A 12,574-nucleotide genomic window follows, 5' to 3' on the forward strand; every position below is an offset into this window, starting at 1 on the left:
GACTGGTTCTGGGTTTTGACGTTTCGTTCTCGATTTTGTTTCGGTCATTGGGGAGGAGTGGAAACGCCGTCTGGGAAAAAATGCAAGAGAAAACAACATTTCGTTGAGCATGCACAGAGGAAGCAAACAGTTTCAGTTCAATTTTTAAAACCTTTAAATATTTCGATTGTTCCTAGAACACTTAATATAATTCATCACTACAACTTGACTGTAGGTTTAACTACGTTATTGATGACTTAAATACACACCTAAGTCAGCCTTTTTGTGTGTTTTTTATTCAAACAAGGACTAGGTCAAATCTGAAAAAAAAATATCACTTATATACTACCACGATTTAATGTATACACTGTATGATATTTAAATGAAACTTGCTAATCATCAACTTGGGAAATGAGTTTCAAAATTCGTTAAAATAAAGTATTACCATAGATTCCTACGTAGTTTGGCCCCTTCATTTTCATTTAGACCCTTTCCCATCACACATGCGTAGGGAACCAGACCCAGCGTTCTATGGCCATATTGTAAACACAACGTGCCTGCAACATGTCTGTTAATTTTCGTACAGAATGCATGGCTTTCCGAGCTGAAGAAGTGTTCAACTGGGAGGAGGAGAAATGTGAACATAAAACCAGATGTTTATATCTCAGTGTGAGGCAGGGAAGGTCAAGTGGAAGAGAGAAATTGGAGTACATCAGGTACGTGAATCAAATTCAATTTGTAGACATGTGCGCGCGCTCGGTTAACAGCAACAATTAAGGGCGCCCTCTGTTATTCTTGTGTATGTCCTTTCCGTAACCAAGGCTTGGGAACTGTAGCCCCTCGTATCTAATTGGAAACCTGTACCGAATGTGCACGTTTCCAAACTTGCCGAAAGAAACCTGAGCTTTTCAAAGTGACCCTAGAGTGTTTATCTATAAGTGTGTATCTTGGTAGCGCTAAAAACAACAAGTACATAACGTCAGATGCTGGTCTTGTTTAGAGTAAAGCAGCTTTGTCCTTAGGTTAGTTTCCTCGCTAAGCATGCTACGGAACAGGGGGTAACTTTTTAGCTTAGTGGTGGTCACTGACGTAACCAAACATTTCCAATCAGAAGGGGGGTGCAAGTAGGGGCAAAAACATAACTCACGGGGTGGGGCTAAGTATTGAACCATTCATTTTGAGGTGTTTTATGATCTCTTTGGGGTGGGTGGGGATAGGGTTCTGGTACCGCCCTCACCCCCATTGCGCCACGGGTGCTGGTGGTTAACATTTTGTATTAATGTTTGAAATTGCCTCAAAAGACATGATATTAGAGAATCAAATCCTAAAGCGAAAACTTAAAGTCATATTTGTGTAGACATAAGTGCGTGGACAGACATTTTATTTGCTGTTAAAACATTAGTTTGCAAGAAATAAGATCATGGACAAACTAAACAATTCTGGAAAGAATTACTTCAAAAATAAATAGGCCTACTTCAGTTCAATAAATTAGTACTAAACCTTGAAATCTTTTTAAAACTCTAGTCCATTTTGAAGTATTTTTTCTGCTCCAGTTTGGCTATTTTGGTTGTTAATTGGTTGATTTATTTCAAGTAAAAAAGAAATTACTGTAATTTAAAATGAAAATCTGATCTTTTGTGTCGAGTCCGGCATTCGAACTCGGACATGACGTCTGAAGTATGTCATCTACTGCACCTTAACTCACTGAGCTAGTGCGGTAGTGCTTCTATCAGAGAATAATTTAAGTCTCTTATTGTCTGTTGTTCACGTCCAAGTGATCAAACGACCGTCCCACAATGCACGTGGATTTATTTTGCCTTATAAGAATTAAAATCGGATCTGGCAAGCACCAACGTGCTAGGGCGATTCGTTAGGCGCTGGTACTGTCTCTGAATTCCGGATTGGTATGAGCCACTGGTCCCGAGTTCGATCCCGGCCCCTCGCAATATTACGAAACAAGGCATTAATTACTGGGAAAGACACCAGTATGGTTTGGGAGCCGCTTTGTTTACCCTGAGCGAGGGGGGCAAGGACTGCTAGGGTTGAGAGATAGGGAAGGATATACTGTGAAGTCGGTTGTCATACCAGAAGGGTGCTATATGGAAGCCGGTAAGGGGCCTCTGTTAGTGGTGTATGTGTTGCGCGGACCATACATTGCAATGGGGGAATAACCCGAATCGCGGCTCCTGAATACCTGACAAATCGCAGAGTAACTTTTTGTTTTTTATTTACATAATTTTATTTTTGTGTATTCCAAGTTGTATATTTTATTTAACCAGAAACATCGACGGCAAAGAGAGGCACTCTCCCAAACATACAAATAATTGACGGGGATGATATTAAAACAAATTAAATAATAATATATCTCGTCGCGACAATTTATTTGTAATATTTGTTTGATATCTTTGGTGTAAAACAAATCAATTAGGGGCTTACCACCTCAAGTAATATCCAACAAATAGATGTTTAAAGGCCTTGTAATCCTCTGGTGTTTTGGACAGTTTTAATCATAATAAAGTATAAAAGAGTAAGTACTGAGTATATAGTGGTAACACACATCAATTTGGAAGGGTAAAAGTCTAAATTATTATTCTTTATCACCCGATGCAAATTTAACGTATATTAAATTGTTTGTAATACCCGCTGCTAAAATACAGGATAAGAACTGCCTTAACTTTCGAGCATTCTCGGTGGTCTAGTTGGTAAGACACTGCTCCAGGATAGCTTGGGTCGTGGGTTCGAATCCCACTGGGGTCCTGTGATTTTTTTTTCTTTACAAAACTTGGGTAAGTACTGAGTATACAGTGCTAAATCATTATTTACCCCCGATGCAAATTTAACATCTGTTATATATAATAGAATTGTACAACTGTTAACATTTTATTTCAACATGTGTTTTTGCTTTTGAGTTATCCTCGAAACTCAGGTGCTAGTAATGTCCACGCAGGAAGAATAATCCCTTTAGGAATACGCAATCCGAGAAGCGTTTAAAATCAAACTCATGGGGAGAATAAGTAATAACATATTTTTCCATAACTGCCGTACTTCGTACTTTCTCAAAAAGATTACTATCAAAGCTGCTTTAATACTTATCCTTAAACCACGTACGTTTTCATGCTCATATTTTATTAGCATAATACTTACATCCCGTTTTCCGCCCAGGTAGTAGTTAAAAATCAGAACAGTTGTTTTCCGATAAATCTACTCTGCGTTAGTAAAATAATAGCAAGGTAGTTCTGTAAAGAACAAACTCAATCTGGTATGTAGATACACACATGATGTTACAGCAAACCAAATTGGTACCTCATCACCATGCAATGCCTCAAATCATATATTTTCTTTGTTCATAATATTATTTCCAACAGATATACTCATCCATGAATATTTATTTAGCATATCCGTAACACGCAGAAACTACTTGACTCTGACCACCAAAGTCCTATACGTCCCCTCCCCCCCCCCACGCCCATTTAGCCGCGATTCTTCGAGCTAAAAACGCTGTCCCAAACAACAATTAATGTTGCCAAAACCTTCTCATCATTAATTGTAGCACTTTTATTACAGGGGGAATCGAGCATAATAGGCTGTAGCCGGCAAAAACTGAAACCAAGTGGTTGCCAACAGTACAACATGTAAGGACTGAATCTGTCTATGTCCCCGCTATAGCAAAGTAAAAATGAGACCGTTAAGTTGGCATAGCGCCCTCACTTTGCTCTGTGATCCTCGATTTATGTATTGTTCTTTTCAGTCGTAGGGAGTCATAGAGTTGTAGGAGTCCTACAATGACCAAATGTGATGTTGAATTGAAATCATATCTTATTTAATTAATCACAGTTTCTATTGTGCGCTGTTGCCAGTCCAAACAAGCTTCACACACATTATTGGGGGGGGGGGGGGGGTGAGCTTTGAAAAACTTCATGCATAGCTGGCCTCTGGACTTGGCATCTCTGGAAATGTGTATGGTTGTGTATATTCCCATTGACTTGTGTATGGTTGTGTAGTTTCCCATTGACTTGTGTATGGTTGTGTATGGTTGTGTAGTTTCCCAATGACTCGTGTATGGTTGTGTAGCTTCCCAATGACTTGTGTATGGTTGTGTAGTTTCCCATTGACATGTGTATGGTTGTGTAGTTTCCAATTGACTTGTGTATGGTTGTGTAGTCATTAACCATCAACATATTCTGTGTACCTCATGTTAGTTTTAATTACTCTGAAGAGGTTTTTGATGCATTTTGGCACACTTTTTTGTCCACAATTAAATTTCTGATAAAAAAAAAAAAAAAAAAAGTTGGGCGGCGTATTCGAAAGGCCTTCTACAACTGGCAATTTTTTTTCGGGGGGGGGGGGGGGGTTGAGCTTTGAAAAATGTCACGCATAGCTGGCCTCTGGACTTGGCATCTCTGGATGTCATGTGTATGTGCACGGAAAGTGTGCTTTTACATTGCCCTCATTGTAATGACTTTGCGGCCAATATTAACAATAAAAATCTCCCGGAGAAACTGAAAATCACTTTATTTACACCCTGAAATTATTTTATTAGAAGGGGAAGCTGTCAAACAACTTCGGGATCTCCCTTATCACAACCCGACTTCACACCGTACACAACGCAACAACCCGGCGCTTGAGCTCGCTCAAACCTCAGTAGTTTACGTTAAGTCTAGCCATACTCTCAAAAGAAAACCTCTTTTTAAGTAGAATACTGGAAATATCACACAGCAAATTTGATTTAAATCATTGTCACATAAAAAGTAATAAAAACTACTTGACTATGACCACCAAAATCCAAACAACGTTACCCCTCCCCCTTTTTCGGTTGCAAGTTTCAACAGGCTAAAACGCTGTCCCAAACAAATGTTTTTAAACCTTCTCATCGGCTTATGCTCATTTTTCGCACTTTAATTACAGGGGGAATCGGGAATCTAGCATCCTAATCTGTAATCAGCAAAATCTTAAACCAAGGAGTTGATAACATTACAACATGTAAGGACTGAATCTGTCTATGTCCCCGCTAGATACCCCGTATAGCGAAGTAAAAATGAGACCGTTAAGTTGGCATAGCGCCCTCACTTTGCTCTGTTTTCCTCGATTTATGTATTGTTCTTTGCAGTCGTATGAAGTCATAGAGTTGTAGGAGTCCTACAATGATCAATGTGATGTTGAATTCTGGAATTCTATTTTATTTAGTTATTCACAGTTTAGCACACGCGGTTACATTGAGTTGCAACGACGGACCGAGCACAAAACTAACTATTGACTTAGTCGTGTTATACACAAAATAGAAATATAATTTTGGAAAGGAAGAATATTCCGGAGTTTGTGACATGAGACCTTATGGCAGATGGTGCCAGTAATGGATAAACATTGTTTGACCAATGTTCACTCGATGTCTTGTGTTTGTGCACGAAAAATAAGGTTTTATAATCCTCATTGTAATGGTTTTGCTGCCCATATTTTTAATAAAAATCTCCAGAAAAAGCTGAAAATCCCTTTATTCACACCCTGAAATTATTTTATTAGAAGGGGAAGCTGTCAGACAACTTCGCGATCTCCCTTATCACAACCCGACTTCACGCCGTACACAACGCAACAAACCCGGCGCTTGAGCTCACTCAAACCTCAGTAATTTACGTTAAGTTTAGCCATACTCTCAAAAGAAAGCTCTTTTGAAGTAGAATACTGGAAATATCAAACAGCAAAACAACAAAAACTACTTGACTATGACCACTAAAATCCAAACAACGTTACCCCCCCCCCCTTTCTTTTTGGTCGCAAGTTTCAACGGGGGCTAAAACGCTTTCCAAAAGAAATGTTTTCAAAACCTCATCAGCTCTTGTTAATTAATAATTTAACACTTTAGTCACAGGGGGAATCTAGCATCCTAGACTGTAGCCGGCAAAACTGAAACCAAGTGGATGACAATATTACAACATTCAGGACTGAATCTGTCTATGTCCCCTGTCTAGCGAAGTAAAAATGAGACCGTTAAGTTGGCATAGCGCCCTCACTTTGCTCTGTGATCCTCGATTTTTTAATTGTTCTTTTCAGTCGTAGGGAGTCATAGAGTTGTGGGAGTCCTACAATGACCAATGTGATGTCGAGTTGAAATTTTCGGATTCTATATTAATATTTAATTGCTCACAGTTTTTGTTGTGCACTGTTGCCAGTCCAAACAAGCTTCACACACAAAATTGTCAGTAAATTAAACCAAGTATACCCTGGAGAAGATGCTAGTTGCAACGACGGGCCGAGCATTAAACAAACCATTAACGTAGTCGCGTTATACACCGACTTAGAACTAGAATTCTAGAGTGGAATAATATACACCGTAGCTAATTAATGTGCGACAATATAAGAAAACAGTTGCAGTGTCCAACGTGCCCGCTGGCCCGATCCCCATTTATGAGTATTTCCACGCTAACAACTATATCTTTTTCAACATGACCTGCCAAGTCCAAGACTATGAGCACCAAAAATTACACATTTGTTGGCCTTTATAACGAAATGATTATAGCATTTTCTTAGTAAGGAAAAAACTAAGTTCCTCACAATGTCCTCCAAAGTTCGAATAAAGTCACCCAGTTTAACCGCTAAAGTTTGTTATACAGCGCTATTATTTTGTTTAAGATTAAAACACTGTCCAAAACAATTCATTTTGTCAACAAAACCTTCTCATCAGCGTATAATATTAATTTTAAGCATTTTAGAAGGGTAGGGGAAACAGGCATGCTAGACTGTAGCCGGCAAATCACAAACAAGGCGTTGACATACATTAACATGATACTTGAATTTACGTCCCTACATAACTCCACAGTGAGCGGAATCGTGAAATTAGACCATGTATTTTATCGCTATCGCTAAGCATACTCCATGAATTAAAAACTCTGGCTTACAATCTTAAATGTATCAGTTCATTCTTGTTATTGTTTAATTTCAAGCAGTCCTTTTAAGAAGTACGTATCATCTTGAAGCGGCTAAGTTTCCCACCAGACATACCGACCTTCCAGGCCCCTTACTCCCGGTCAAGAAAATACTGTCGCTTTTTGAGATTCTCGGGGCAGAAAATCGAAGAGTTAGATGTCTCAAGTAGATAGTCGTATTTTGTTGTGACCGTTAAACTGACATACCGCCCTCACCGGGCTAGGTCTTTATCCATTGTTCTTGTCGGTGCTTTTTGTTCAAGAAGTTGGCGGAGTCCCATGAGGTCCAACTTGATTTGGACTTTAAATTAAATCTCATTCCAAGGGAAATCCTTTGCTTGACCTCCATTGTATTTTCCTCTCAGCCTCGATATGAAGGTTCGCATAACGAGTGCAAAGATTGTTGGTTATCAGAAGTAAATGAAAAAGTGGGAAATGTTTTGTAATGTGAAATGGAATATATGCCAACTGTATGCGTGTGTGTTCCTCTGAAGGATTTAACTTGTATTTGACAAACTTATTGTTCACGCCTTAGAAGAAAACAAAATTAAATTAAAGTAAACAATATTGTGCACATTAGCAAAGTAATACTGGGCGACCCTTCGTATTCTTATTCGTTTGACCAAGATGTAAACTCATGTGGTAGGCCTACCATTTTAATATTCTTTTGGAGTGTTATGTTCCCTATAGAGAAAACCTTTATTGGCTTTCGCTTTTACGACGTTGCAGTACAACAAATAATTATTAAAACTAACTCACTCATTTACAGAGTATCAAGTAATTGTATTTTCAAGCTAATAATTGCAAGTTTACCGTTGGTGGTACTTTAAAAACATACCAATCGAATAGTTAGAAACTAGTGCCACTAATTGTTTCTCTACTATGAAACCCAATGTAACCAAACCGAGGCTGGAAGGGAAATCAGTCTGGCCCCTTAGTTCTAACTTCACAATCCGTATGTTTTATTGTGAACGCAGATAGGAACACGGGACGGCAAAGAATGATGAAAGGTGCTTCGATTACTTCTCAGTGGAAGATTGACATGTTGGCTGTTGTAGTGGTAAGTCAGACAAGATTTGTTTAATATTATACAATACGAAAGCTCTAAGTAAGCTTTCTGGTCAATTGAATGGTTTGAAAAACAACTGCATGACTTGTTTTTTGTACTCAGTGGCAATCACCTTTTCCATGTGCGTTTAGGGACTGTGAATAATTATGGACAGTAGCGGCTATGCATTGACCCTTGAACCAAACGATGAATCTTACATTCATTCTTGTAGGCAAAGGAAATTATGTAACACTACAAAGGTTGGTTGCAGTTGGCATTGTTCTGATGTAGTAGTCAATCTGTACAAGTCTGAAATCGTACAGCAACCTATGGTTAGCTTGGTATGCAATAGGTTCATAGTGAATAGCATCCAGTGTAAAAGTACTGTATTTTAACTATTGTCTGTTTGCCAAGCGCTTCTGCCAGCTCGTCTTTGCTTCCCGTAACTATGTCGACCACTGCAGGCACTTTGGCTAGTCCTTTCTTATTGGACTGGCTAAGATGTTTTGACCCATAACCTCGACAGAACACATTCCATCTATAAATATCACATATGACATTCATACATGCACCAAAAAGGGAAATAAATCATTTTCAAAATTGTTGAAAAAGCATTTGAAAAAATTGGCTAATAATATTATTCCTATAGAGAAGCGTGCCTTCTTTTTTCACAAGCAGATTGCATCGAGGGACCGTGTCCACACAGGGACCGTAACAAACTTTGTTGGATATGGTTACAGCTGGCTATAACTTGGAATTGTACTGGTCTGGTCTGTTATGTAATAATAAAGAAAGGATGGTTTTAGTTGGCATGGGTATGCAGTACTCAATCTATAGAATTCCGAAACCGTACAGCAACATGTTATCCTATGGGTTTGCCTAGGATCTGATGTGCCTTGGTTCATTGTGAACGCAATCTAGTGACGAAGTATTGTTTCTAAACAATGGTGGGGTTGCCAGTTCCGTCTAGGTAGTCTTTGCTTCCCATAGATATGTAGATCACTGCAAATAGTACAGAAAGGCACTTTGGCAGGCTTGGATATAATAACACAAAAAGGAAGAAACCAGTGGCCATTGATACAAACTTTGAAAATTAACTGCATACAAAAATATTGAATTGTACAGTTTGCTTTATTAAGAAAGAACTTAACCCTTGGACATAACTTTTTTGTTTTCTCCGATAAAATATGTACCCAAACCTATATGAAAGGGATATTGCCTGGCCCTTTTTGGTTCAGTATTTGACACTTTCATTTGCTGCAAGGGACCGTGTTCACATAGGGACCGTAACAAACTTTTTTGGATATGATTAAAGGTTGCCTGATGAACTTAGCATTGTACTGGTCTGGCCTGTTATATAATGCTAACAAAGGATGGTTTTAGTTGGCATGGTGATGCAGTACTCAATCTATAGAATTCCGAAACCGTACAGCAAGATGTAACCCAATGGGTTTGCCTAGGATCTGATGTGCCTTGGTTCATTGTGGACGCAATATAGTGACGAAGTATTGTTTCTAAACAATGGTGTAGTTGCCAGTTCCCTCTAGCTAGTCTTTGCTTTCCATAGATATGTAGATCACTGCAAATAGTACAGAAAGGCACTTTGGCAGGCTTGGATATAATAACATAAAAAGGAAGAAACCAATTTCCATTGATAAAAACTCTGAAAATTAACTGCATACAAAAATATTGAATTGTACAGTTAGCTTTACTAAGAAAGAACTTAACTCTTGGGACATAACTTTTTTGTTTTATCCGATAACAAAATGTACCTAAACCTATATGAAAGGCATATTGCCTGGCCCTTTTTGGTTCAGTATTTGACACTTTCATTTGCTGCGAGGGACCGTGTTCACATAGGGACCGTAACAAACTTTGTTTGGATATGATTAAAAGTTGCCTGAACTTAGCATTGTACTGGTCTGAATTTGTTATATAATGCTAACAAAGGATGGTTTTAGTTGGCATGGTGATACAGTACTCAATCTATAGAATTCCGAAACCGTACAGCAACATGTAACCCTCTAGGTTTGCCTAGGATCTGATGTGCCTTGGTTCATTGTGAACGCAATCTAGTGACGAAGTATTGTTTCTAAACAATGGTGTAGTTGCCAGTTCCGTGTAGGTAGTCTGTGCTTCCCATAGATATGTAGATCACTGCAAATAGTACAGAAAGGCACTTTGGCAGGCTTGGATATAACAACACAAAAAGAAAGAAACCAGTGTCCATTGATAAAAATTTTGAAAATTAACTGCATACAAAAATATTGAATTGTACAGTTAGCTTTATTAAGAAAGAACTTAACTCTTGGGACATATCTTTTTTGTTTTATCTGATAACAAAATGTACCTAAACCTATATGAAAGGGATATTGCCTGGCCCTTTTTGGTTCAGTATTTGACACTTTCATTTGCTGAGAGGGACCATGTTCACATAGGGACCGTAACAAACTTATTTGGATATGATTAAAGGTTGCCTGAACTTAGCATTGTGCTGGTCTGGTCTGTTATATAATGTTAACAAAGGATGGTTTTAGTTGGCATGGTGATGCAGTACTCTGTAGAATTCCGAAATCGTACGGCAACATGTAACCCAATGGGTTTGCCTAGGATCTGATGTGCCTTGGTTCATTGTGGACGCAATATAGTGACGAAGTATTGTTTCTTAACAATGGTGTGGTTGCCAGTTCCGTCTAGCTAGTCTTTGCTTCCCATAGATATGTAGATCACTGCAAACAGTCCAGAAAGGCACTTTGGCAGGCTTGGATATAACACAAAAAGGAAGAAACCAGTGTCCATTGATAACAAATTTGAAAATCAACTGCATACAAAAATATTGAATTGTACAGTTCAGCTTGCCTTTAAATTTTAAATTCCATTTACAAAACAATTAATGTTAATATATATAGATATTTTATTTTCATAAAAGCTTGAACTACTTTTTATTATATATAATAATAACTATATGAAAGGGTTATTGCTTGGCCCTTTTGGTTCAGTATTTGACACGTACATTTGCTGCGAGGGACCGTGTCCACATAGGGACCGTAACACACTTTTTTGGATATGATTAAAGGTTGCCAGAACTTAGCATTGTACTGGTCTGATTTTGTTATATAATGCTAACAAAGGATGGTTTTAGTTGGCATGGTGATGCAGTACTCAATCTATAAATTCCGAAATCGTACAGCAACATGTAAATCAATGGGTTTGCCTAGGATCTGATGTGCCTTGGTTCATTGTCAACGCAATCTAGTGACGAAGTATTGTTTCTAAACAATGGTGTGGTTGCCAGTTCCCTCTAGGTAGTCTTTGCTTCCCATAGATATGTAGATAACTGCAAATAGTACAGAAAGGCACTTTGGCAGGCTTGGATTTAATAACACAAAAAGGAAAAAACCAGTGTCCATTGATAAAAACTTTGAAAATTAACTGCATACAAAAATATTGAACTGTACAGTTAAGCTTGCCTTTAAATTTTAAATTCCATGAACAAAATAATACTTTTTAATATATATATATTTTTTTCTTCTTAAAAGCTTGAACTACTTTTTAATATATTTTGCTGTCATGTTTTTTGTCTGCCGTTAAAACAAATGTATCCAAACCTATGAAAGGGGTTATGCCTATCCCTTTTTGTTCAGTATTCGACACCTTCACTTGCTGCGAGGGACCGTGTCCACATAGGGACCGTAACCAACTTTGTTTTGATATGATTAAAGGTTGCCTGAACTTAGCACAGTACTGGTCTGGTCTGTTCTGTTCTGTTATATAATACTACATTGGCATGGCTATGCAGTACTCAATCTATACAATTGCAAGGGACCATGCTCACTTTATGGACCGTAACAAAATTTTGGATGTGGTTAAAGGTTGCTTACACTTAGCATTGCACTGGTCTGTCGTGAATCATTTGAATCGCATAAATCCCTTACATATACAACAATGAGACTTCTACAATGGATGGTTCTGTATGTTGTCATTGATATGCAGCCTGTATTTAATTCACAAAACTCCAACAAGTAAATTTATGTGTTGACCTTTGACATGGCATGGCTTGGTTCATTGTGGATATCATCAAGTGATAAAGAATTGAATTTTAACAATGGTGTGTATGTAAACCATGGCTAGATACAAAAGGCACTTTGGCAGGCTAGCGTATTATTTATCCTCATCCCCGCCCGAAAAAAGATCAAATACGATCTATTATATCGACCATAATTATTATCTTGATTCATTGTTCATAACATCAAACAACGATGTTCATCCAAACCAGTGAAATCATTATCTTTACGTGTTCTTGTTTGCTAGTCCATATTAACCCCTACATACAAATTACAAGCTCTTTGCAGAGTTATTTTTCTTGGGTTCACAAAGTTCGTCTCCATTTTGTCAGCCCTTTTTGTTTGAGAAATCTCCTCCCGTATACGGAGCCTGTTTCTCTTTATCTGAAAGTCCAAACACAAAGCAAATTGTAAAACTACTTAATACAATGATATTTAATTCTTTTAGCCCATTAAATTTAAACTTGTTTAACTTGCTGACAACTACTTGATTTATGATTTAGTTTCGATAGCTAAGGTCATCTTCAAATCGGTGATAAACTTTCATATCAACCAACGCTTAATGA

The 12,574-nt window shown here is 38.0% G+C and overlaps 1 protein-coding gene across 1 annotated transcript in view; it reads left to right on the forward strand.

Annotated features, from left to right (window-relative positions):
• Nucleotides 1-7,895: 7,895 nt before the first annotated feature.
• Nucleotides 7,896-12,574, forward strand: part of LOC139936067 (exosome complex exonuclease RRP44-like) — a 201,398-nt gene continuing 196,719 nt past the window's right edge. The window contains exon 1 of the mRNA XM_071930789.1: nucleotides 7,896-7,956. Within this exon, the coding sequence (XP_071786890.1) occupies nucleotides 7,897-7,956 (60 nt within the window). The 5' untranslated portion in view covers nucleotide 7,896. The remainder of the gene's footprint in view (nucleotides 7,957-12,574) is intronic.

The sequence above is a fragment of the Asterias amurensis genome, chromosome 4 (assembly GCF_032118995.1).
Source record: "Asterias amurensis chromosome 4, ASM3211899v1".
Taxonomy (NCBI): domain Eukaryota; kingdom Metazoa; phylum Echinodermata; class Asteroidea; order Forcipulatida; family Asteriidae; genus Asterias; species Asterias amurensis.